At 32.9% G+C, this 27,078-nt stretch overlaps 1 protein-coding gene across 2 annotated transcripts in view; it reads left to right on the forward strand.

Annotated features, from left to right (window-relative positions):
• Nos (Nitric oxide synthase) overlaps positions 1–27,078 on the forward strand; it is a 614,880-nt gene that overhangs the window by 568,609 nt on the left and 19,193 nt on the right. For both annotated transcript variants that reach the window (XM_089089493.1, XM_089089494.1), the window contains exon 22: positions 6,666–6,753. In XM_089089493.1, the coding sequence (XP_088945619.1) occupies positions 6,666–6,753 (88 nt within the window). The remainder of the gene's footprint in view (positions 1–6,665; positions 6,754–27,078) is intronic.

Below are 27,078 nucleotides of genomic sequence, written 5' to 3' on the forward strand. Positions count from 1 at the left end.
GCATTGTGTATCCAAGAGGTAACTTCAAGAAAGAGTTTGTTACTTACTTAGAATTTTGTCATAATTTCTTGAACGAAATGTCTTTTTGTTTATACAGAAGGTGAATTCAAGATAGAATTTGCCACTTACTTACAATTTTTTCATAATTTCTTTAATGAAATTTCTGCATTGTGTATCCAAGAGGTGACTTTAAGAAAGAATTTGTTACTTACTTATTTACAATTTTTTCATAGTTTCTTAAATGAATTTTCTGCATTGTGTATCCAAGATGTGACTTCAGGAAAGAGTTTGTTACTTGCTTACAATTTTTTCATAATTTATTGAATGAAATATCCGCATTGTATATCCAAGAGGTGAATACAATAAAGAGTTTGTTACTTACTTGCGATTTTTTCATAATTTCTTGAATGAAGTATCTATACTGTATATCCAAGAGGTGAAATCACTGCATTAAAAAATAAATTAAATTGATCATACGATCTAAATTATTTCATCAGATACGCCAGCATTCATAAATGATCCTTATGAAATTCTGCTAACAACATCGATGGTCAAGGTAAAAGTTTGAATTAAACAATTTTAGGATATCGAATGTCCTTACTGAAAAACTAGTGCATTAAAAAATAAAATTAAATTGATCATACGACCTAAATTATTTCATCAGATACGCCCAAGAAAATCTAAAAAACGTAGGTCTGAAAACCCAAACAGTTAATTAACTATTCTAATTCATGATTTCAGGCACGTCAAACACCGGAATACTAAAGTTAACTTCTCAAATAATAAACCCCAGGAAACAAACACCCACGAGAATCTAAGAAACCTAGGTCTGAAAACCCAAAACAGCTAATTAACTATTCTAATTCATTATTTCAGGCACGTAAAACAACAAAATACTAAAGTTAACTTCTCAAATAATAAATCCCCGGAGTCAAACATACACGAAAACCTAAAAAACCTAGGTCTGAAAATCCACAAAAAGCCAATTAAATATTCTAATTCATAATTTCACCCAAGTCAAACCATGAAATACTAAAGTTAACTTCTCAAATAATAAATCTCAGGAACCTAACGCCCACGAAAATCTAAAAAACTAGGTCTGAAAGCCCAAACAGCTAATTAACTATTCTAATTCATGATTTCAGGCACGTAAAACCACAAAATACTTAAGTTGACTTTTCAAATAATAAACTCCAGGAAACAAACACCCACGAAAACCTAAAAAACCTAGGTCTGAAAATCCCCAAACAGCCAATTAAATATTCTAATTCATGATTTCAGGCAAGTCAAACCATGGAATACTAAAGTTAACTTCTCAAATAATAAATCCCAGGAACATAACACCCATGAAAATCTAAAAAACTAGGTCTGAAAACCCAAACAGCTAATTAACTATTCTATTTCATGATTTCAGGCACGTAAAACCACAAAATATTAAAGTTAACTTCTCAAATAATAAACTCCAGGAAACAAACACCCATGAAAACCTAAAAAACCTAGGTCTGAAAATCCCCAAACAGCAAATTAAATATTCTAATTCATGATTTCAGACAAGTCAAACCTTGAAATACTAAAGTTAACTTCTCAAATAATAAATCCCAGGAACCTAACACCCATGAAAATCTAAAAACTATGTCTGAAAACCCAAACAGCTAATTAAATATTCTAATTCATGATTTCAGGCACGTCAAATCACGAAATACTAAAGTTAACTTCTCAAATAATAAACCCCAGGAATCTAACACCCACGAAAATCTAAAAAACAAGGTCTGAAAACCCAAACAGCTAATTAACTATTCTAATTCATGATTTCAGGTACGTCAAACCATGAAATACTAAAGTTATATTCTCAAATAATAAACTCCAGGAAACAAACACCAACGAAAATCTAAAAAACCTAGGTCTGAAAACCCTAAACAGGTAATTAGCTATTCTAATTCATGATTTCAGGCACATAAAACCACAAAATACTAAAGTTAATTTCTCAAATAATAAACCCTAGGAGTCAAACACCCACAAAAATCTAAAAAACCTAGGTCTGAAAACCCTAAACAGATAATTAAATATTCTAATTTATGATTTCAGGCACGTAAAACCACAAAATACTGAAGTTAACTTCTCAAATAATAAACCCCAGGAGTCAAACACACACGAAAACCTAAAAAAACCTAGGTCTGAAAATCCCCAAACAGCCAATTAAATATTCTAATTCATGATTTCAGGCAAGTCAAATACGAAATACTAAAGTTAACTTGTGAAATAATAAATCCCAGGAACCTAACGCCCACGAAAATCTAAAAAACTATGTCTGAAAACCCAAACAGCTAATTAACTATTATAATTCATGATTTCAGTCACGTAAAACCACAAAATACTAAAGTTAACTTCTCAAATAATAAGCCCCAGGAGTCAAACACACACGAAAATCTAAAAAACATAGGTCTGAAAATCCCCAAACAGCAAATTAAATATTATAATTATTGATTTAATGAAAGTAAACATATGTAATACTAAAGTTAACGTCTCAAATAATCAATCCCAGGAACAGGACACCCACGAAAATCTACAAAACTAGGTCTGAAAACTCAAACAGCTAATGAACTCTTCTAATTCATGATTTCAGGCACGTCAAATCACGAAATACTAAAGTTAACTTCTCAAATTGTAAACCCCGGGAACCAAACACGCACGAAAATCTAAAAAAACGTAGGTCTGAAAACCCAACTTGGACTTGCAACACCAACCCGGACATGCAAACAAAAAGAATCAGACATGTAAACAGAGAAAGACAGGCACTTTAGACATTCAAACCAACAAAGACAAATTCTTCAACTTGCGAAAATCAGCCCAGGCCTTCCCCTTGAGGTAGATCCCGTTTATTTTCGATTCTGAGTATTTTTAGTTTTCCCTCCAAAATTAAACCCCCCTCCCCGCCCCTGCCCTCATAACTGGGAGACCGAAGGGCCTCTGGGCCTTCCCCATGAGTCAGATGCCCGTTTATTTTCGATTCTGAGTATTTTTGGTTTTCCCTCCAAAATTGACCCCCGCCCTCTCCTGCCCCTCAGAAATGGAGGAACGAAGGACCTCTGAGCCTTGCCCATGAGACTGATCTCGTTTATTTTCGATTCTGAGTATTTTTGGTTTTCCCTCCAAAATTGACCCCCCCCCTGCCCTCAGAAATGTGGGAAGGAAGGGCCTCTGAGCCTTCCCCTTGAGGCAGATCTCGTTTATTTTCGATTCTGAGTATTTTTGGTTGTCCCTCCAAAATTGACGTTCCCCCTCCCCTGCCCTCAGAAATGGGGGAGCGAAGAGTCTCTGAGCCTTCCCCTTGAGGCAGATCCCGTTTAGTTTTGATTCTGAGTATTTTTGGTTTTCCCTCCAAAATTGACTCCCCCTCCCCCTGCCCTCAGAAATGGAGGAAGGAGGGGCCTCTGAGCCTTCCTCTTGAGGCAGATCCCGTTTATTTTCGATTCTGAGTATTTTTGGTTTTCCCTCCAAAATTGACTCCCCTCTCCCCTGCCCTCAGAAATGGCGGAAGGAGGGTCCTCTTAGCCTGGCCCTTGAGGCAAATCCCATTTATTTTTTATTCTGTGGCTTTTTGGTTTTCGCTCCAAAATTGCCCCGCCCCCCTCCCCTGCCCTCAGAAATGGGAGAACGATGGGCCTCTGAGCCTTGCCCTTGAGGCAGATCCCATTTATTTTTGATTCTGATCATTTTTGGTTTTCCCCCCAAAATTGACCCACTCCCCTCTCCCCTGCCCTCAGAAATTGAGGAACGAAGGGCCTCTGAGCCTTGCCCTTGAGGCAGATCCCATTTATTTTCGATTCTGAGCATTTTTGGTTTTCCCTCCAAAATTGACCCTTCACGTTAAAAAATTATCCAATCACTAATTACCCCTTTTTTGCAAATGTCAATCAATGAATTCCGATTGTAAAACCGTGTTTAATCATGTTACCTAACCCACAGTACAGTAATTTGATATGCGTAGCCTACTGCCAGGAACCAGTGGGGGGATCCTTGCTCGTAATTGCTAATCACCTTAACCCTTTTATCCATCGTCAAGTACATGCTCCAAAAATATTTTATTCAGAGATTTCCCGTTAAAAAATTATCCAATCACTAATTATCCCTTTTTTGCAAATGTCTAGCAAACGCCAAGGAACGTAATCTCACCGAACACGTCAAACTGTTTCCACAGACTTCAAACTATCATATCTACGGAATCGCCGTTAAACCTTCTTCATGATATTAAACCGATAAAGAAGAAAAGAGTAGTGCCTATACGTCTCCTAGAATCCAGACGATGCATTCTACTCAAATATCGACACCAACCTCTGCTGGCAACCCTGCAACCCCGCATTATTTAGTTATTTCTGGCTTCAGAGAATAGAAAACTATCTTTTAAGTGTGGTTGATTGCTTTAATAGTTTATATGGCAAGTTTTCGGCATAGATGTTGCAAAACTAAGCCTGACAAATTTTGTTATATTTGTAGACGTTTTATATTAAATCACAAGGCAGACACTTATATCAATAGAAGGAAAAAAAAACTTATTTTTGTGTCTCGGGTGCAAAGTCAGTGATCAAGGTAAAAATTGGGTTCCTCGCGTGTGCTGTGTAAGTTATAAAGATCTCTTGTTCAGTGGATAAAGGAAAATTTTTAAATAAAGGAAAAAAGTAAAAATTTGTTGACTAGTATATCTATGGTGATTTCGAGAGGAAATATTTAATTATTTAATCTGAACTGAGACGAAATATTAGTTTAATTAATATAAGCGACTTGGAATTAACGCTTAGAATAAGGAGAACTATTCGAAATCGTTACATAGTTTACGTAAACAATATAGCAAAAAAAAATAATAAAACAAAAAAGTTGATTTAATTTTGCTCGGGACGAACTGTTTGAAGACAGTATATGCGAATAATATATTTTCCAAAATGATGGTTTTGGACTTGGGGAAAAAGGGGCGGGGGGGGCTTATTTGAAATTTTTTCATAAGTTGCCTGTACTAACGGCAATAATTAACCTCAAATGGACATTTTTATGAGGGACTTTCAAACACTTTGCAAAGAGACTTGTAATGCATAAATATTAAACTAGCACTTCAGTGCCAAAATCACGTCAAAATGAAAAAAAAAATAATAAAAAATTGAATTATTACTATACATGAATCGAAACATCACAAAATGAAAAGGTAAGTAAGGTCAGTCAACTGACTTAAAACACAATGCTTGCATGCAACCTAAACTCGTAGAGCAATGGTAACAAGCCTCGTATATGAGGTTTTCAAAAGAGGAAAGGCTGACGTTGAACAAGGCCGTTTTCTGAACCTAGCTTTGTTTAACTACACCATTTGGAGTTCATTTTTTCCTTCTTTTTTTTAGTAGCCCCTAATTTTAACCTAATTTTATAGTTTTTACGTAAGTCACTTGCCCAATATCAAATAAGATTTATGCATTTGGTTATATTATTTAGCTATATTGGTTAAATTGTTGGAAGAACTATTCCTAAGCTTTTACAGCTGCATTGTTTAACTATTTGTCTTATTTAACATGTATCTACTTATTATTTAATTGATATCAGTATTAATGTGTAGTTGCTGTCATGATTTTATTTCATGCAATTTTTTGTTTTGCCATCATTGACATTATTTAACTATTTATTGGAAGTTTTGCTTTAGTAAAATTCCAAGAAACATTAATGTAAATTATGAGTAAGTTTTTATTGATTGTTTAACTAAATAATGATCTCAAGTCTCTCGGCAATGCTGTTATTACTATCTAGCGTGATAGTAACTAATCCTTTTCTTGAGAATTGTAAAACTCAACCCTCAGCTCCATTGGGAATTGTCTTCTGTAAATGATAATTTTTTAAAAAGTAGTTTTTCTTTTAGAAGTAAAGAGCCAAGTTGAAACTTAAAACAAACAAAAATCATTGCATCAGGGACTACACAAGATATGTCTACAAAATCAGCTCTGATAAACTAACTCGTCGTATTTCCTAATGTTTGTAGAATTCTAAGAACTAGTGATTTGCTGAAAACACAAAACCAACATTAAAACACAATTCCACAAGCAACCTACGGAAAATAAAAGACTAATTTATAAACCTGCCAATAGTCTTCATTGACCATGGTATAGATGACTTTTAGTACACAATTATGTTTCTATAAAAAAAATTCTGCATAGTATATAATTTTACTTTAGCTATGTGATAGCTAAAAAACATTTAAAAAAGGCTCCATAGTTGACCCTCCCTCCCAAACAATAAAAGGAAGTATAAATTGCAAATACACTGACAGTTGGGCTCCACAAATGTTCCAGACTGCATTGTGAATGATTCTCATCTATTATATTTTTGTAAGCCTGATTTTCAAAATAGGCTGAAATTTTGAAATATTATTTTGAAGTAGAAGTTATTCTTGGGATAATTTTCAAGGAAGATTTTTGGAAGATTCTCAGACGTTTTCCTTTTTATTAAATTTTCTATGAGTCATTTTAACTTTAGGGGGCGTGGCTTCCTGTACATCCACCACTTGATGTTCGTTAAAGGTACCCTGTTTTTCATTTAAATGGCACTTCAGAACAGAATTTCTTGAAGATGTTTATAAGATAAAAGTTGTCCAAAGGTTGCAAGAGGTAAAAAATCCATGGCCTATCTTTCAGGTGATAATGGCCCTCTCCACTACGGTGTTTGTTCTACTTACCTATTGAATTCACAGAAAGGCGATGTTATTTCAGCATTTTTCAGAAGGTTAGTAGATATGCATTCATTATTAAACAGAATTTCGCTAACCCTATGGCCAGTGGCGTAATTTCCTAAGAATCCTGGGGAGGGGGGGGGGGGAATTGGGTCAATTTTCCCAAATCAAGTGAAAATGAAAGTGGAAACTGAAAAATGATCCATATATTACCATAAAGGCAAATATATACTGAAGAAAACTGATCAATTTCTGAGGATACTTGAATTATGCAGGCTTAACTTAGTTTCACAAGATTGTTTTGCAGAAACTAAATTTCGGCTTCAGGGGGGGGGAGGGGCAAACTGAGGTCTGTTGGGAGGAAAACTTGGGTCTGGAGGGGACAGTTGCCCCTGCCGCATAGTAAATTACGCCCCTGCCTGCGGTCTGTTTTGTTTTACCTTTCAGATTGTTTTTCTCATATCTTTACCATTATTCAAGAACATTTTACGCAAAAGGTAGCATGTAACTAGCATTGACTTTACTTAATGCTTGGTCTATGGTCGAGAGATTTAATGCTTCATATATTCTGCCACTTCCCTAAATTACGTAAAATTATTCTTAATTAATATTTTCTGAATGCAAACAAAAAGGAAGCTAAATTACAGAGCAAGACCGTAAATCACAGAGCCGTAGAGTGTCGTGGAGTATCCACAATGTTCAACGACGTGATCATCCATACATTTTATTCTTATGTCTTGGTTGCAGCAGCAGCTGGGCGCTATTAAGAATGAACCACATCCCGTAGTAACCGAAAGAAAACATTTTTTAAATAAATTTCCGGAATAAAAAATGTTTCGTTAAAATTTGTGCCTCCGAAAACCCTTAAGTGGAGGTGTTTAGTCCCTTCTCCCCACAGAATGCCCGAAAAAATCACGCTTTAGTCCGTGTATCACTGATGCGTCCTTTTTGTCTTTCTTTATTGTGGCAAGGCTATCGGGATAGCGGGACATTGTAGGGAACTTTTTAAGTGCTCATTGTGAAACTACTACTTATATCTAGGTATTTTTTCGTAAATTCGCCTTGATATTACTGAAGTAAAATGCAACTTTCCACAAAAGTATACTTTCTGGTGTCATTTCTACCTCCACTCTCTTTAAATGAGCAACTATGTATACATGTATGTACGTATAACCTTTTTTTTTAATTGGCAAAATGGAATTTTCTGGCCTGAAAAACCGATCTAGATAGGTTACGAGTTTGAGAAAAGTCGTTTAGAGTCTTAATCTTGGAAAAAAATTCATGTGAGTGACTTCATATTTATTTATATTTCAAGAGCACAAATTCCATCATTTTCCCCCCAGGAGTGGTCGTATTGTTTTTAGTATTTGTGACGCACACAAGATTACACAAGACGGCAAATGACTCTCAACAGCTAAAGAAACAGGCATGGAACAAGAGTCATTTAAAATATTAATTATGAGTGGAAACTAAAGACGAAAATGATGATCATCCCAATGTGTAATTTAGATTTTGCAGAGGGCATAGGCATTGGGACATACCTGGTTGCTACTGAATTATATAACAACGCAATTAAAGCAAAAACATATCGACTGGGGAAAAGCTGAGAAATAATTTTCTTTTTTGTATCTATGATGTCATGCAAAATTACACATGATTTAGAATAAATCCGAACAGCTAAAGCAAAAGGCATCGAATAATTTCTGAGGTAATGATCAATGAATATGAAGCGTAAACGAGATCTGCGGCTAGAAGACATGCGGCAACAAGCATCACAACGAATCCCAAATGAAAATAGTGGACAAAGAAATCTGCGGTTAGAAGATCAGCTACAGGAATGATCACATCCAATGGCAAAACGACATCTGCGTTAAAAACAACGATGAGTCCCAGGAGAAAATTGATCCTATAGAATGGACGAATCTTCGATGTATTAACAGGAAGGATCAATTGGATTCGTGCCAAAACTTCTTAATACAATTGAAATTGCTGATTTGACACCTCATGACTTAACCTAAAAAAAAATATATAAAAGCCTACTGCGTGCCGAGTGCCGAGGCCTGGGTGAAGCCCGTGCTCCCGGTACTTTTTCTGTAGGTGACGATATGCTATATGACATCATGACATCATGCTAAAATCCTCCTTGTAAAGACTAATAGCTTCAAAAAACTGGGTACTTTTTACTAAATTTCAGCGCCCCGATAGCGGTGAATAAGAAAAGAAAGACAAAAGGACACACGTCACTGCTTCCCATGTGAAAAAGTGATTTTCTTGTTGGTCAAGATAGGGAACTGTAATTTTCCTTATTGGGTTTTCAGCTATGATTATTTCAATAGTGCAGTTTTCATTTCGATCCGACACAATTTTTTTGGGGCTCCGGGCTATTTTTTGAAACTCCCATAAATTTGTTTTCGTAGCAAACTTTAATATTAAAATTAATCGTAATAATAATCACCATTCCTGAATCAGGTTCGAAAGACAATTCTACCTTGCTTGACAGTTTTTTTTTCAACACAGGTTTCTAATTTGTGTTTACTGTGGACTTCGGGCTGAATCTTTCGAAAGCAGAAGTGTCATTAGTGCCTTTCATAATTCTAAATTATTTGCTTAAACAGAAATTTTTTTTGCCAATTGATGGTTTTTGAAGGAAATGATTGAAAGGTATTGATTTTTAAAACAATGGAATTAAAATAACTTTAGCTAGAGCAAGTATTTGTATCTTGGGTGCACCCGGATTTGAGACAAAAGTGTGGTCACTTGTAATTACTGCTAAAATTGGTTTTACAGCAACATTGATAAAAATACACAACCGCATTTCAGACAGTAGTAATCTATATATTGAAATGAACTGTACATTCAACTGTACATCTATTCTATTGATTGAAACTATACATTCACACCTACAAGGAAGTCAAGGCTGTATAAGATAATCAGACTGGTTTTTTGTTTTTGTTTTTTTTTTAATCGAAAACTAGAGATTGTCAAATTGCGTATTTAGGAATGATTTTTTAGGGAAAGCTGTGTATCACCCATGTATTATCCACAGTTCCATTTCTTTGAAGTCTCTGCTATCAAGAGCGGTTTCTGATTTTTTGTGGACAATTGCCTTTAGCCAACAATAGTTTGATATGAATGTGTCGGTAGATAGGATTTACGAATTGGATCCTGTTAAGCTGGAGAAAAAAAAGGGTTTAGAATTTGCGAATACTTCGAGGTGTACTGTATAATACACAAGTGGTGTTTGAACAGTGTTGTCAATTTAAAATAGAGTTTAACGTTATAGTCTACTAAAAATTTGATGTAGATGGCAAGAAAAAATTTTTAATAACTGATAGCTTTACTTCTTCGATGTGTTCTGTATAATACACAAGTGGTGGAGTGATGGGAGCGGGGTGTCTTAGAGTACTTATAGTGTGATAGTGGAGGGGGGAGGTGCTAGCGAAAAACCCGTGTGGATGAGTTGAAATAAAATTTTTAACGAGAAATGGCTGAAAAGTGTTTTGGGGGAGATGGGTTGATTGGCAGAAGGATGTCTTAGCGTAGTTATAGTGGGGGGCGAGTTGCTAGCGAACACCCCTTGTGGATGAGTTGAAATAAAAAATTTTAAAAAGAAATGGCTGAAAAGTGTTTTGTTGGGGGGGATGGGTTGATTGGGAGGAGGATGTCTTAGCGTAGTTATAGTGGAGGACGAGTTGCTAGTGAAAACACAGCGTGGGTGAGTTGAAAAAAAAATTTTAAACCAGAGATCACTGAAAAGTGTTTTGGGGGAGATGGGTTGATTGGCAGAAGGATGTATTAGTGTAGTTATAGTGGAGGGCGAGTTGCTAGCGAAAAACCCGTGTGGATGAGTTGAAAAAAATGTTTTTAACAAGAAATGGGTGAAAAGTGTTTTGGGGGAGATGGGTTGATTGGCAGAAGGATATATTAGTGTAGTTATAGTGGGGAGCGATTTGCTAGCGAAAAACCCGTGTGGAGGAGTTGAAATAAAAAATTTTTACTAGAAATGGCTGAAAAGTGTTTTGGGGGGAGATGGGTTGATTGGCAGAAGGATGGATTATCGTAGTTATAGTGGAGGGCGAGTTGCTATCGAAAAAACCGTGTGGATGAGTTGAAATAAAAAAATTTAACAAGAAATGGCCGAAAAGTGTTTTGGGGGAGATGGGTTGATTGGCAGAAGGATGTATTAGCGTATTTATAGTGGGGGGCGATTTGATAGCCAAAAACCCGTGTGGATGAGTTGAAATAAAATTTTAACGAGAAATGGGTGAAAAGTGGTTTGGGGGAGATGGGTTGATTGGCAGAAGGATATATTAGCGTAGTTATAGTGGAGGGCGATTGGCTAGTAAAACAACCCTGGGGAGGAATTGAAATAAAAAATTATTACTAGAAATGGGCGAAAAGTGTTTTTTTGGGGGGGATGAGTTGATTGGGAGAAGGATTTATTATCGAAGTTAAAGTAGGGGGCGACCTTCTAACGAAAAACCCGTGTGGATCAGTTGAAATAAAAATTTTTAAAAATAAATGGCTGAAAAGTGTTTTGGGGGAGATGGGTTGATTGGCAGAAGGATGTCTTAGCGTAGTTGTAGTGGGGGCCGAGTTGCTAGCGAAAAACCCTTGTGGATGACTTGAAATAAAAAAATTTTTAACAAGAAATCTCAGAAAAAATATTTTTGGTTCAAATGTGAAACTTTAAGTCCACTTATGAATCGAAAAATAAACTATTTCTGTAAAATCTGAGCTAATAAGGGTTTTTGACCGTAAACTCTAGTTTTTTGCAAGAAAATTATGGAAAATACAATTCTCTGGTTCAAATGTGAAACTTAAGTCCATTTTTGGATCGAAAAATAAAATTATTACCGTAAAATCTGAGCTAATAAGGGTTTTTCACCGTAAACTCTAGTTTCTTCTAAGAAAATTATGGGAAATACAGTTCTCTAGTTCAAATGTGAAACTTAAGTCCAGTTTTGTATACTCATAATGATGAGGACTGATGATTCTAATTCAATATTTTTTTTTTAAACTTCGAAATTATTCAACTTTTGTTTTTTTACGTATCTTAAAATGACAAAATATGCTTACGGCTCTAACAATTGTACTCTATGATTGCTCAGAGACACGATGCGGCTTTCCCACTGGTACTCTATGGCCGGTTATCGACACTACCTAGTTTATTGCATGTATTAAATCAGTATTTTTTACGCAGTGGAAAGATAAACAAATAAGTCATATCTTTAAAAAAAAAGTGATGATGGAGCATTTTATACAAAATCTCAAGGACGAATAAAAAATCTATCCTTTTATTTTTAACCAATCACCAATCAACTTACCGTATATTGAACAACCTCCGATGGCTCTGATTGGCTCCTAAAAATGAGTATTGTCTCAAAAAACAGTCCGGTTGAGTTATATAATTTCGACTATACTCCCAAAACATGTTGGACCACTTCATACCGTGCCAGCTTTAAAAAAAATGTCTACTTCAAACGGGACATTCTTGTGCAATTCATATCAATAACAAAAAACCAGTCTGCTTGAGTTATATAATTTCGACCATACTCTCAAAACATGTTAGACCACATTATACCATGCCAGCTTTTTTTTTGCAATGTCCACGTCAAACTGTGTGAGGGACTACTGACTCTCTTTGAAAAGGTGTAGAGCTTCTATAGAATAACATGGTATTTCCTAGTGCTTCTATAGAAGTATAAGGTACTACTCTACTTGTGTGTAAGTTTTTATGTGTGTGTGTGTGTGTAAGTTTTTATGTGTGTGTAAGTTTCTGTGTGTGTGTAAGTTTTTGTGTGTGTAAGTTTTTGTGTGTGTGTAAGTTTTTGCGTGTGTGTATTTTTTTGTTTGTGTATATGTTTTTGTGTGTGTTGAAGTTTTTTTTTGGTGTGTGTTATTTTTTTTGTGTGTGTATGTTTTTTTGTGTGTGTTAGTTTTTGTGTGTGTGTAAGTTTTTGTGTGTGTGTGTAAGTTTTTTTTTGTGTGTGTGTAAGTTTTTGTGTGTGTGTAAGTTTTTGTGTGTGTGTAAGTTTTTGTGTGTGTTTAAGTTTTTTTCGTGTGTATTTAAGTTATTGTGTAAATTTTTGTGTGTGTGTAAGTTTTTGTGTGTGTGTAAGTTTTTGTGTGTGTGTAAGTTTTTTTGTGTGTGTAAGTTTCTGTGTGTGTGTGTAAGTTTTTGTGTGTGTTTGTGTGTGTGTGTGAGTTTTTGTGTGTGTGTGTAATTTTTTTTGTGTGTGTAAGTTTTTTTGTGTGTTTTATTTTTTGTTTGTGTGTAATTTTTTATGTTTGTTTAATATTTTGTTTGTGTGTAAGTTTTTTTGTGTGTGTGTGTGTTAGTTTTTGTTTGTGTGTAAGTTTATTTGTGTGTTTAAGTTTTTGTGTGTGTGTAATTTTTTTTGTGTAAGTTTTTGTTTGTGTGTAAGTTTTTTTTTGTGTGTGTGTAAGTTTTTTTTATGTGTGTACGTTTTTGTGTGTGTAAGTTTTTGGTGTGTGCGTAAGTTTTTGTGTGTGTAAGTTTTTGTGTGTGTGTGTAAGTTTTTGTGTGTGTGTAAGTTTTTGTGTGTGTGTAAGTTTTTGTGTGTATGTAAGTTTTTGTGTGTGTGTAAGTTTTTGTGTGTGTGTAAGTTTTTGTGTGTGTGTGTGTGTAAGTTTTTGTGTGTGTGTAAGTTTTTTTTGTGTGCTTGTAAGTTTTTGTGTGTGTGTGTGTAAGTTTTGTGTGTGTGTAAGTTTTTATGTGTGTGTAAGTTTTTGTGTGTGTTTAAGTTTTTTTGTGTTTGTTTTAGTTTTTGTGTGTGTGTGAGTTTTTTTGTGTGTGTGTGTAAGTTTTTTTTTGTGTGTGTGTAAGTTTTTGTCAGTGAGTAAGTTTTTGTGTATGTGTAACTTTTTGTGTGTATAAGTTTTTTGTGTGTGTGTGTAAGTTTTTGTGTGTGTGTTTAAGTTTTTTTTTATGTTTGTGTAAGTTTTTGTGGGTGTGTAAGTTTTTTGTGTATGTGTAAGTTTTTGTGTGTGTATAAGTTTTTGTGTGTGTGTAAGTTCTTGTGGGTGTGTAAGTTTTTTGTGTGTGTGTGTGTAAGTTATTGTGTAATTTTGTGTGTGTGTGTAAGTTTTTGTGTGTGTTTAAGTTTTTGTGTGTGTGTAAGTTTTCATGTTTGTGTAAGTTTTTGTGTGTATGTGTAAGTTTTTGTGTGTGTGTGTAAGTTTTTTTTTGTGTGTGTGTAAGTTGTTATTTGTGTGTCAGTTTTTGTGTGTGTCTAAGTTTTTATATGTGTGTAAGTTTTTGTGTTTGTAAGTTTTTGTGTGTTTGTGTGTGTGTGTTATTTTTTTTGAGTGTGTAAGTTTTTGTGTGTTTGTTAATTTTTTTGTGTGTTTAAGGTTTTTGTGTTTTTTTTATTATTGTTTGTGTGTGTGTTTAATTTTTTTTTTTTTTTTAAGTTTTTTGTGTGTTTGTAAGTTTTTGTTTGTGTAAGTTTTTGGTGTGTGTGTAAGTTTTTTTTTGTGTGTGTGTAAGTTTTTGTGTGTGTGTAAGTTTTTTTTTTTTGTGTAATTTTTGTTTGTTTGTGTGTGTAAGATTTTTTTGTGTGTGTAAGTTTTTTGTGTGTTTGTAAGTTTTTGTGTGTGTGTAAGTTTTTGGTGTGTGTGTAAGTTTTTGTGTGTTTAAGTTTTTGTGTGTGTGTGTGTAAGTTTTTGTGTGTGTGTAAGTTTTTGTTTTTGTGTAAGTTTGTTTGTGTGTGTGTGTAAGTTTTTGTGTGTGTGTGTGTAAGTTTTTTTCTTGTGTGTGTGTAAGTTTGTGTGTGTGTGTAAGTTTTTGTGTGTGTGTAAATTTTTATGTGTGTGTAAGTTTTTTGTTTGTGTGTTTGATTTTTTGTTTTTGTGTGTATGTTTTTGTTTTTGTGTTTAAGTTTTTTTTGTGTTTGTTTTAGTTTGTTTGTGTGTTTAAGTTTTTTTGTGTTTGTAAATTTTTGTGTGTGTGTAAGTGTTTTGTGTTTGTGTAAGTTTTTTTGTGTGTATAAGTTTTTGTGTGTGTGTAAGTTTTTGTTTGTGTGTGTTTAAGTTTTTGTGTGTGTAAGTTTTTTTTTGTGTGTAAGTTTTTTTGTGTGTGTAAGTTTTTATGTGTGTCTAAATTTTTGTGTGTGTGTAAGTTTTTGTGTGTGTGTGTAAGTTTGTGTGTGTGTGTAAGTTTTTTGTGTGTGTGTGTCAGTTTTTGTGTGTTTAAGTTTTTTTTGTGTGTGTGTGTAAGTTTTTTTGTGTGTGTGTGTGTGTGTAAGTTTGTGTGTGTGTGTGTAAGTTTTTTGTGTGTACCCATTTTGAAGTTGAAAAATATTAAATGTGAATTTCATATGTTTTAAGTGTGTTTCATGACATTCTAAGAGATGTAAAAAAAAAAGTTGAAAAAAAAATTCAAAAAAAAGTTAAAAAAAGAAGCACGTAACCCCGTCTAAATTTTTTTTTCATAATTTCCTGAATTAAATTTCTGTATTGTTTATCCAAGAGGTGAATTCAAGAAAGAGTGCTTCTTTTTTTTAACTTTTTTTTTTAACTTTTTTTCAACTTTTTTTTTACATATCTTAGAATGTCATTAAACACACTTAAAACATAAGAAATTCACATTTAATATTTTCCAATTTCAAAATGGGCACACACACAAAAACTACACACACACACACACAAAAAAACACACAAACAAACACACACACACAAAAACTTACACACACACATAAAAACTTACACTCACGCACAAAAACTTACACAAACATGAAAACTTACACACACAAGTTCTTGTGTGTGTGTTTGAGTTTTTTTTTATGTGTGTGTAAGTGTTTGTGGGTGTGTAAGTTTTTTGTGTGGGTGTAAGTTTTTGTGTGTGTGTAAGTTTTTGTGTGTGTTTAATTTTTTGTTTGTGTGTAAGTTTTTTTGTGTGTGTGTAAGTTATTGTGTAAATTTTTGTGTGTGTGTAAGTTTTTGTGTGTGTGTATGTTTTTGTGTGTGTGTAAGTTTTTATGTGTTTGTTTTTTTGTTTTTGTGTGTAATTTTGTGTTTGTGTTTGTAAATGTTTTTGTGTGTGTGTTAGTTTTTTTGTGTGTGTGTTAGTTTTTGTGTGTGTGTAAGTTTTTGTGTGTGTGTAAGTTTTTTTGTGTGTGTAACTTTTTATGTGTGTGTAATATTTTGTGAGTGTGTAAGTTTTTGTGTTTTTGTGTGTGTGTAAGATTTTGTGTGTGTGTGTCATTTTTTGTGTGTGTGTAAGTTTATGTGTGTGTGTAAGTTTTTTTTTGTTTAAGTTTTGTGTGTGTGTAAGTTTTTGTGTGTGTGTGTGTAAGTTTTTTTTTGTTTGTGTATGTTTTTGTGTGTGTAAGTTTTTGGTGTGTGTTTAAGTTTTTGTGTGTGTAAGTTTTTGTGTGTGTGTGTAAGTTTTTGTGTGTGTGTAAGTTTTTATGTGTGTGTAATTTTTTGTGTGTGCGTAAGTTTTTGTGTTTGTGTAAGTTTTTGGTGTGTTTTTAATTTTTTGTGTGTGTAAGTTTTTGTGTGTGTGTGTAAGTTTTTGTGTGTGTGTAAGTTTTTGTGTTTGTGTAAGTTTTTGTATATGCGTAAGTTTTTGTGTGTGTGTGAGTTTTTGTGTGTGTGTAAGTTTTTGTGTGTGTGTGTAAGTTTTTTTTTGTGTGTGTAAGTATTTTTGTCTGCTTGTAAGTTTTTGTGTGTGTGTGTTTGTGTAAGTTTGTATGTGTGTGTAAGTTTTTATGTGTGTGTAAGTTTTGTGTGTGTGTAAGTTTTTTTGTGTGTGTGTAAGTTTTTGTGTGTGTGTAAGTTTGTGTGTGTGTGTGTGTGTAAGATTGTGTGTGTGTGTGTGTTTGTGTAAGTTTTTTTTTATGTGTGTGTAAGTTTGTGTGTGTGTGTAAGTTTTTGTGTGTGTGTTAATTTTTGTGTGTGTGTGTAAGTTATTTTGTGTGTGTGTAAGTTTTTTTGTGTGAGTAAGTTTTTGTGTGTGTGTAAGTTTTTGTTTGTGTGTAAGTTTTGTGTTTGTGTGTTTTATTTTTTGTGTGTGTGTTTATGTTTTTTTTATTTGTCTTTATGATTTTTTGTGAGTCTAAGTTTTTTTTGTGTTTAATTTTTTTTGTTTTTGTAAGTTTTTTTGTTTTTTTAAGTTTTTTTTTGTGTTCGTGTAATTTTTTGTTTAAATTTTTTTTTGTGTTTATGTTTTTGTGTGTGTGTAAGTTTTTGTGTGTGTAAGTTTTTTTGTGTGTGTAAGTTTTCATGTTTGTGTGAGTTTTTGTGTGTGTGTGTGTAAGTTTTTGTGTGTGTGTGTGTGTGTGTAAGTTTTTTTGTGTGTGTAAGTTTTTTTGTGTGTGTAAGTTTTTATGTGTGTGTAAGTTTTGTGTGTGTGTAAGTTTTTGTGTGTGTGTGTGTGTAAGATTTTGTGTGTGTGAGTAAGTTTATGTGTGTGTGTAAGTTTTTGTGTGTGTGTAAGTTTTTGTGTTTGTGTAATTTTTTTTGTGTGTGTAAGTTTTTTGTGTGTGTTTAAGTTTTGTTTGTGTTTGTGTGTAAGTTTTTTTGTGTGTGTAAGTTTTTTGTGTGTTTTTATTTTTTTGTGTGTTTTAGTTTTTGGTGTGTTGGTAATTTTTTTTGTGTTTGTGTAAGATTTTGTGTGTGTGTAAGTTTTTGTGTGTGTGTAAGTTTTTGTATTTGTGTAAGTTTTTTTGTGTGTTTAATTTTTTGTGTGCGTGTTAGTTTTTTTTGTGTTTGTGTGTTATTTTTTGTGTGTGTGTTTATGTTTTTTGTGTGTGTGTGTAAGTTTTTGTGTGTGTGTGTGTAAGTTGTTATGAGTGTGTAAGTTTTTGTGTGTGTGTCAGTTTTTTTGTGTGTGTAAGTTTTCATGTTTGTGTAAGTTTTTGTGTGTGTGTTTGTGTTTGTGTGTTTGTGTGTGTGTGTGTGTGTTTTAGTTTTTTTGTGTTTTTAAGTTTGTATGTGTGTGTATGTTTCTTTTTGTGTTTGAGTTTTTGTTTGTTTGTTATTTTTTGTTTGTGTGTAATTTTTATTTTTTTTTTTTGTGAGTCTTTTTTTGTTTTTTTTTCTTTTTTTTTTTTTCTTTAAGTTTTTTTTTGTGTTTCTGTAATTTTTTTTGTGTGTGTTAGTTTTTTGTGGGTTTGTAAGTTTTTTGTGTGTGTGTGTGTAAGATTTTTGTGTGTTTGTAAGTTTTTTTTTTGTGTGTAATTTTTTGTGTGTGTAAGTTTTTGTGTGTGTGTTTAAGTTTTTTTTTTTGTTAGTTTTTGTGTGTGTGTGTAATTTTTTTTGTGTGTGTCAGTTTTTGTTTGTGTTTAAGTTTTTTTTTTTGTTTTATTTTTTTTGTGTGTGTGTGTTTTTGTGTGTGTGTAAGTTTTTTTTGTGTGTGTGTGTATTTTTTTTTGTGTGTGTTAGTTTTTTTTTTTGTTTGCGTAAGTTTTTGTGTGTGTGTGTGTAAGTTTTTGTGTGTGTGTAAGTTTTTATGTGTGTGTAATTTTTTTTGTGTGCGTAAGTTTTTGTGTGTGTGTAAGTTTTTGGTGTTTGTGTTATTTTTTGTGTGTCTAAGTTTTTGTGTGTGTGTGTAAGTTTTTTTGTGTGTGTAAGTTTTTTTGTTTGTGTAAGTTTTTGTATATGCGTAAGTTTTTGTGTGTGTGTGAGTTTTTGTGTGTGTGTAAGTTTTTGTGTGTGTGTGTAAGTTTTTGTTTGTGTGTGTAAGTATTTTTGTGTGTTTGTAAGTTTTTGTGTGTGTGTGTTTGTGTAAGTTTTTATGTGTGTGTAAGTTTTTTTGTGTGTGTAAGTTTTCGTGTGTGTGTAAGTTTTTTTGTGTGTGTGTAATTTTTTGTGTGTGTGTAAGTTTTTGTGTGTGTGTGTGTGTAATATTGTGTGTGTGTGTGTGTTTGTGTTAGTTTTTTTTTATGTGTGTGTAAGTTTTTGTGTTTGTGTAAGTTTTTGTGTGTGTGTATATTTGTGTGTGTGTGTGTAAGTTATTATGTGTGTGTGTAAGTTTTTGTGTGGGAGTAAGTTTTTGTGTGTGTGTAAGTTTTTGTGTGTGTGTAAGTTTTGTGTGTGTGTGTGTAAGTTTTTGTGTGTGTGTTTATGTTTTTTTTGTGTGTGTTTAAGTTTTTGTGTGTGTTTAAGTTTTTTTTTTGTGTAATTTTTTTTTTGTTTGTAAGTTTTTGTGTTTTTTTAAGTTTTTTTTTGTGTTCTTTTAATTTATTGTGTAAATTTATTTTTCTTTTTATGTTTTTGTTTGTGTGTAAGTTTGTGTGTGTGTAAGTTTTTTTGTGTGTGTAAGTTTTAATTTATGTGTAATTTTTTGTGTGTGTGTGTGTTATTTTTTGTGTGTGTGTGTGTGTGTGTAAGTTTTTGTGTGTGTAAGTTTTTTTGTTTTTGTAAGTTTTTTTGTGTGTGTAAGTTTTGTGTGTGTGTTAGTTTTTGTGTGTGTGTGTGTGTAAGTTTTTGTGTGTGTGTGTAAGTTTATGTGTTTGTGTAAGTTTTTGTGTGTGTTTAAGTTTTTTTTGTGTGGGAGTAAGTTTTTTTGTGTTTGTAAGTTTTTGTGTGTGTTTAAGTTTTGTTTGTGTTTGTGTGTAAGTTTTTTTTTTTTTTTAAGTTTTTTGTGTGTTTGTATTTTTTTTTGTGTTTTATTTTTTGGTGTGTGTTTCAGTTTTTTGTGTGTGTTATTTTTTGTGTGTGTGTTAGTTTTCGTGTGTGTGTAATTTTTTTTGTGTGTGTAAGTTTTTGTGTGGGTGTAAGTTTTTGTGTGTGTGTAAGTTTTTTTGTGTGTGTGTGTTAGTTTTTTTGTGTGTGTGTTAGTTTTTTGTGTGTGTGTGTAAGTTTTTTTGTGTGTGTGTGTACGTTTTTATGAGTGTGTAAGTTTTTTTGTGTGTGTTAGTTTTTTTGTGTGTGTAAGTTTTCATGTTTGTGTAAATTTTTGTGTGTGTGTTTGTGTAAGTTTTTGTGTGTGTGTGTGTGTGTGTGTAAGTTTTTGTGTGTGTAAGTTTTTATGTGTGTGTAAGTTTTTTTGTGTGTGTAAGTTTTGTGTGTGTGTTAGTTTTTGTGTGTGTGTGTGTGTAAGATTTTGTGTTTGTGAGTATGTTTATGTGTGTGTGTAAGTTTTTGTGTGTGTGTAAGTTTTTTTTGTGTGTGTGTAATTTTTTGTGTGTGTGTAAGTTTTTTGTGTGTGTGTAAGTTTTTTTTGTGTTTGTGTGTAAGTTTTTATGTGTGTGTAAGTTTTGTGTGTTTGTATGTTTGTGTGTGTGTAATTTTTTGGTGTGTGTGTTAGTTTTTGTGTGTGTAAGTTTTTGTGTGTGTGTGTAATTTTTTGCGTGTGTTTAAGTTTTGTGTGTGTGTAAGTTCTTGTGTGTGTGTAAGTTTTTGTGTGGGTGTTAGTTTTTGTGTGTGTGTAAGTTTTTTTTGTGTGTGTGTGTAAGTTTTTTTGTGTGTGTGTAAGTTTTTTTTTGTGTGTGTGTAAGTTTTTGTGTGTGTGTTTGTTAGTTTTTATGATTTTGTTATTTTTTGTTTGTGTGTTTGTTAGGGGGTTTTTTTGTTTGAGTTTGTGTTTTTTTTTATGTTTGTTCTTTCTTTTATTATTTTGTGTGTGTGTGTGTGTGTAAGTTTGTGTGTGTGTGTGTGTGTAAGTTTTTGTGTGTGTTTAAGTTTTTTTGTATGTGTAAATTTTTGTGTGTGTGTGTAAGTTTTTTGTGTTTGTGTAAGTTTGTGTGTGTATTTTAGTTTTTTTGTGTGTGTTAGTTTTTTTGTGTGTGTGTGTTATTTTTTTTTTGTGTGTGTAAGTTTTTTGTGTGTGTAAGTTTTTATGTGTGTCTAAATTTTTGTGTGTGTGTTAGTTTTTGTGTGTGTGTGTCAGTTTTTGTGTGTTTGTAAGTTTTTTGTGTGTGTGTAAGTTTTTGTGTTTGTGTAAGTTTTTTTTTGTGTGTGTTTGTAAGTTTTTTTGTGTGTGTGTGTAAGTTTGTGTGTGTGTGTGTGTAAGTTTTTGTGTGTGCGCCCATTTTGAAGTTGGAAAATATTAAATGTGAATTTCATATGTGTAAGTTTTCATGTTTGTGTAAGTTTTTGTGTGTGTGTGTGTGTGTGTAAGTTTTTGTGTGTGTGTGTGTAAGTTTTTGTGTGTGTGTAAGTTTTTATGTGTGTGTAAGTTTTTGTGTGTGTGTAAGTTTTTATGTGTGTGTATGTTTATTTGTGTGTGTGTGTAAGTTTTTTGTTTGTTTGTGTGTTTTTTTTTGTGTAATTTTTTTGTGTGCGTTTAAGTTTTTGTGTGTGTGTGTAAGTTTGTTTGTGTGTGTTTGTTTTTTTGTGTGTTTTATTTTTTTTGTGTGTGTATGTTGTTTTGTGTGTTTTTTTTATTTTTTTTTTGGAATTTTTTTTTGTGTGTTTTTGTTTGTTTTTTTTTTTGTTTGTAAGTTTTTTGTGTTTGTGTGTAAGTTTTTGTGTGTGTGTGTGTAAGTTGTTATGAGTGTGTAAGTTTTTGTGTGTGTGTAAGTTTTTTTGTGTGTGTAAGTTTTGATGTTTGTGTAAGTTTTTGTGTGTGTGTTTGTGTAAGTTTTTGTGTGTTTGTGTGTGTGTGTGTAAGTTTTTTTGTGTGATTAAGTTTTTATGTGTGTGTAAGTTTTTATTTTTGTGTAATTTTTGTGTGTGTGTAAGTTTTTTTGTGTGTGTGTGTGTTATATTTTGTGTGTGTGAGTCATTTTTTGTGTGTGTGTAAGTTTTTGTGTGTCTGTAAGTTTTTTTTGTGTGTCTGTAATTTTTTGTGTGTTTTTTAGTTTTTTTTGTGTGTGTTTGTTTTGTTTGTGTGTGTGTGTAAGTTTTTTTTTGTGTGTTTAAGTTTTTTGTGTGTTTTTAATTTTTTTTTTGTTTTATTTTTTTTTGTTTGTGTAAGTTTTTGTGTGTGTGTGTAAGTTTTTGTGTGTGTGTGTAATTTTTTTTTTGTTTGTAAGTTTTGTTTTTGTTTAAGTTTTTTTGTGTGTGTAAGTTTTTATGTGTGTGTAAGTTTTTTTGTGTGTGTAATTTTTTGTGTTTGTGTAAGTTTTTTTTGTATGTGTAAGTATTTTTGTGTTTGTGTAAGTTTTTTTGTGTGTGTTTGTAAGTGTTTTTTTTTGTTTGTTTTTGTGTTTTTGTGTTTGTTTTTTTTTGTGTGTGTGTAAGTTTGGGTGTGTTTGTAAGTTTTTGTGTGTGTGTAAGTTTGTGTGTGTGAGTGTGTGTGTAAGTTTTTGTGTGTGTGTCTGTTTTTGTGTGTGTAAGTTTTTGTGTGTGTGTATGTTTTTGTGTGTGTGTGTAAGTTTTTTTTTTGTTTTTTATTTTTTGTTTTCGTTTTATTTTGTGTTTTGGTTTATTTTTTTGTGTTTGTTTATGTAAGTTTTTTTTGGTGTGTGTAAATTTTTGTGTGTGTTAGTTTTTATGTGTGTGTAAGTTTTTGTGTGTGTGTAAGTTTTTGTGTGTGTGTGTAAGTTTTTGTGTGTTTGTAAGTTTTTTGTGTGTGTGTTAGTTTTTGTTTGTGTGTTATTTTTTTTTTGTGTGTGTTTTTATTTTTTTTTGTTTTTGTGTGTAAGTTTGTGTGTGTGTGTGTGTAAGTTTTTGTGTGTGCGCCCATTTTGAAGTTGGAAAATATTAAATGTGAATTTCATATGTGTAAGTTTTCATGTTTGTGTAAGTTTTTGTGTGTGTGTGTGTGTGGGTGTGTTTTTGTGTGTGTGTGTGTAAGTTTTTGTGTGTGTGTAAGTTTTTATGTGTGTGTAAGTTTTTGTGTGTGTGTAAGTTTTTATGTGTGTGTATGTTTTGTGTGTGTGTAAGTTTTTGTGTGTGTGTGTGTGTAAGTTTTTGTGTGTGTGTGTAAGTTTATGTGTGTGTGTAAGTTTTTGTGTGTCTGTAAGTTTTTTTTTTTGTGTCTGTAAGTTTTTGTGTGTGTGTAAGTTTTTGTGTTTGTGTGTAAGTTTTGTTGTGTGTGTGTGTAAGTTTTTTTTTGTTTGTGTAAGTTTTTTGTGTGTTTGTATGTTTTTGTGTGTGTAAGTTTTTTGTGTTTGTTTAAGTTTTTTTGTGTGTGTGTTAGTTTTTGTGTGTGTGTAAGTTTTTTTGTGTGTGTAAGTTTTTTTGTGTGTGTAAGTTTTTGTGTGTGTGTGTGTGTGTAAGTTTTTGTTTGTGTGTGTAAGTTTTTTTTGTGTGTGTGTAAGTTTTTGTGTGGTTGTGTAAGTTTTTATGAGTGTGTAAGTTTTTGTGTGTGTGTAAGTTTTTTTTGTGTGTGTGTAAGTTTTTGTGTGTGTGTAAGTTGTTTTGTGTGTGTAAGTTTTTGTGTGTGTGTGTGTGTGTAAGTTTTTTTTGTGTGTGTGTAAGTTTTTGTGTGTGTGTAAGTTTTTTTGTATGTGTAAATTTTTGTGTGTGTGTGTAAGTTTGTTGTGTTTGTGTAAGTTTTTGTGTGTGTGTAAGTTTTTTTTTGTGTTTAAGTTTTTTTTTGTGTGTGTGTGTGTAAGTTTTTTTTTGTTTGTAATTTGTTTTTTTTTTTTTGTAATTTTTTTTGTTTTTGTAAGTTTTTTTTTGTGTCTAAATTTTTGTGTGTGTGTAAGTTTTTGTGTGTGTGTGTGTTAGTTTTTGTGTGTGTGTAATTTTTTTGTGTTTGTGTAAGTTTTTGTGTGTGTGTAAGTTTTTTTTGTGTGTGTGTGTAAGTTTTTTGTGTGTGTGTAAGTTTGTGTGTGTGTGTGTGTAAGTTCATGTTTTGTGAGTATTGTCGAAATTATATAACTCAACCGGACCGGTTTTTGAGACAACACTCATTTTTAGGAGCCAATCAGAGCCATCGGAGGTTGTTAAATATACGGTAAGTTGATTGGTGATTGGTTAAAAATAAAAGGATAGATTTTTTATTCGTCCTTGAGATTTTGTATAAAATGCTCCATCATCACTTTTTTTTTAAAGATATGACTTATTTGTTTATCGTTCCACTGCGTAAAAAATACGGATTTAACACATGCCACAAACTAGTGTCGATAACCGATCATAGAGTACCAGTGGGAAAGCCGCATCGTGTCTCTGAGCAAGCATAGAGCACAAGTGTTAGAGCCGTAACAAAATTTTGTCATTTTAAGATACGTAAAAAAAATAAATAAATAAAGTTGAATAGTTTCGAAGTTTAAAAAAAAATAGTTTGTTTTTATGAAAAAAAAAATATTGAATTAGAATCATCAGTCCTCATCATTATGAGTATCCAAAACTGGACTTAAGTTTCACATATGAACTAGAGAACTGTATTTTCCATAATTTTCTTACAAGAAACTAGAGTTTACGGTGAAAAACCCTTATTAGCTCAGATTTTACGGTAATAATTTTTATTTTTCGATCCAAAAATGGACTTAAGTTTCAAATTCGAACCAGAAAATTGTATTTTCCATAATTTTCTTGCAAAAAACTAGAGTTTACGGTCAAAAACCCTTATTAGCTCAGATTTTACAGAAATAGTTTATTTTGCGATTCATAAGTGGACTTAAAGTTTCACATTTGAACCAAAAAAAATTTATCTGAGATTTCTTGTTAAAAAAAATTTTTATTTCAACTCACCCACACGGGGTTTTCGCTAGTAACTCGTCCTCCACTATAACTACGCTAATACATCCTTCTACCAATCAACCCATCTCCCCCAAAACAGTTTTCAGCCATTTCTTTTTAAGATTTTTTTATTTCAACTTATCCACACGGGTTTTTCGCTAGCAACTCGTCCTCCACTATAACTACGCTAATACATCCTTCTGCCAATCAACCCATCTCCCCCAAAACACTTTTCACCCATTTCTTGTTAAAAAGTTTTTATTTCAACTCATCCACACGGGTTTTTCGCTAGCAAATCGCTCCCCACTATAACTACACTAATATATCCTTCTGCCAATCAACCCATCTCCCCCAAAACACTTTTAATCCATTTCTTGTTAAAAAATTTTATTTCAACTCATCCACACGGGTTTTTCGCTAGCAAGTCGCCCTCCACTATAACTACGCTAATATATCCTTCTGCCAATCAACCCATCTCCCCCAAAGCACTTTTCAGTCATTTCTTGTTAAATTTTTTTATTTCAACTCATCCACACGGGTTTTTCGCTAGCAACTCGCCCTCTATTGTAACTACGATAATACATCCTTCTGCCAATCAACCCATCTCCCCCCAAAGCACTTTTCATCCATCTCTTGTTACAAATGTTTATTTCAACTCATCCACTCGGGGTTTTCGCTAGAAACCCGCCCTCCGCTATAACTACGCTAAAAAATACTTCTGCCAATCAAACCATCTCCCCCAAAACACTTTTCAGCCATTTCTTGTTAAAAAATTTTATTTCAACTCATCCACACGGGTTTTTCACTAGCAAGTCGCCCTCCACCATAACTTCGATAATACATCCTTCTGCCAATCAACCCATCTCCCCCAAAACACTTTTCAGCCATTTCTTGTTAAATTTTTTTATTTCAATTCATCCACACGGGTTTTTCGCTAGCAACTCGCCCTCCACGATAACTACGCTAATACATCCCTCTGCCAATCAACCCATCTCCACCAAAACACTTTTCACCCATTTCTTGTTATAAATTTTGTATTTTAACTCATACACACGTGTTGTTCATTCGTACGGCGCCCTCTACTATACCTCAGCGAATACATCCTTCTCCCAATCAACTCATCTCCCCTAAACCACTATTCAGCCGTTTCTTGTTAAAATTTTTATTTCAACTCATTCACACGGGTTTTTCACTAGCAACTCCCCCCTACACTATCACACTTTAATTACTCTAAGACACCCCGCTCCCATCACTCCACTACTTGTGTATTATACAGAACACATCGAAGAAGTAAACCTATCCGTTATTAAAATCCTTTTCTTGCCATCTACATCAAATTTTTAGTAGACTATAACGTTAAACTCTATTTTAAATTGACAACACTGTTCAAACACCACTTGTGATTTATACAGTACACATCGAAGTATTCGCAAATGCTAAACCCTTTTTTTTCTCCACCTTAATAGGATCAAATTCGCAAATCCTATATACCGACACATTCATATCAAACTATTGTTGGCTAAGGGCAATTGTCCAAAAAAAATCAGAAACCGCTCTTGATAGCACAGACTTCAAAGAAATGGAACTGTGGATAACACACGGGTGATAGACAGCTTTCCCTGCAAAACCATTCCTAAATACGCAATTTGACAATCTCTAGGTTTCGATTAAAAAAAACAAAAACAAACAATAACAAAAAACCCGTCTGATTATCTTATACAACCTTGACTTCCTTGTAGGTATGAATGTACAGTTTCAATCAATAGAATAGATGTACAGTTGAATGTACAGTTCATTTCAATAGATAGATTACTACTTCAGACTGTGGTTACGATCTACAACTATTTTAGCCCGAAGAGGGAGATAAAACATTTGCCAGGTATTGTTAAATTAAACAATGTTCTTTCCATTCCTTTTTTTTGGTTTATAATACGATTTTGATTAAATATTAAAAGAAAGTATTTTCTGGGGAGCGATTTTTTTTACCTTAGGGATAAGAAAAAGTCTCTACCAAGATAATTTATTAGAAAACCGCTTGCAACAACAATAGAAAAAAGTGGAGTATTGAAAGACAAATTGACCTCAAATAACTTCTTAAGTTGCAACAACAAGAACATATTACAATAAGACACAAATAAAAAGAATATTGTCATTCAAAATTCAAGGAGAAATGTCAACGGCATGGCAAAGGACACAATCCAGTGCTTTTCTGTCGACCTTTCCTCTACTTCAGAGATAAACAGAACAGGGTCATCGACGTCGCATTTATCCAAAACGAATGTATTTCGCAGATGCAATGGAAGGCCCAGTAGAAACTTTAGGTACTTACATAGTCCTGAACAAATACGAAACTTTCTGTCTTTATAAGCCAATGTCCTACAAGTGGAATGCAGTAAACACTCGGGAGTGTTTACCTCCCGAGAGGAGCAACACCTGAGAACTAAGGAGCCAAAATACTTTTTTTTAATCTCAACTTTAAGGCTTCCAATTTTGCGCAACTCAGACCAGAAAGAACTTGGTCATTTACGAGAAGCCTTAAGATTCTTGAAACACCTCAGTTGGTAATATCGAGATACTTTAGATTCGATCCAGGAAAAATTTAGTCTCCCCCATTCTTTACAAATAAAGATTGTGCGTGGGGTGAAGTTTTAGGTAATGAAGAAGTTTCTACAACAAGAAACTCGGTTTTGGCTGGATTTACAATCAGGCCGATATTTGCGTAACCCTTGAGTAGAAGATTAATATTGGTAAGTTGGTGAATAAGTGAGGTTTCAATGAAGAGCACAACGTTGGAATAACATAATAGGCTCAAGTCCGTACCATGCACGGAAAAG

This window comes from Artemia sp. Qi Xiang Cuo, chromosome 5 (assembly GCF_049724085.1).
Source record: "Artemia sp. Qi Xiang Cuo chromosome 5, ASM4972408v1, whole genome shotgun sequence".
In the NCBI taxonomy this organism is placed as follows: domain Eukaryota; kingdom Metazoa; phylum Arthropoda; class Branchiopoda; order Anostraca; family Artemiidae; genus Artemia; species Artemia sp. Qi Xiang Cuo.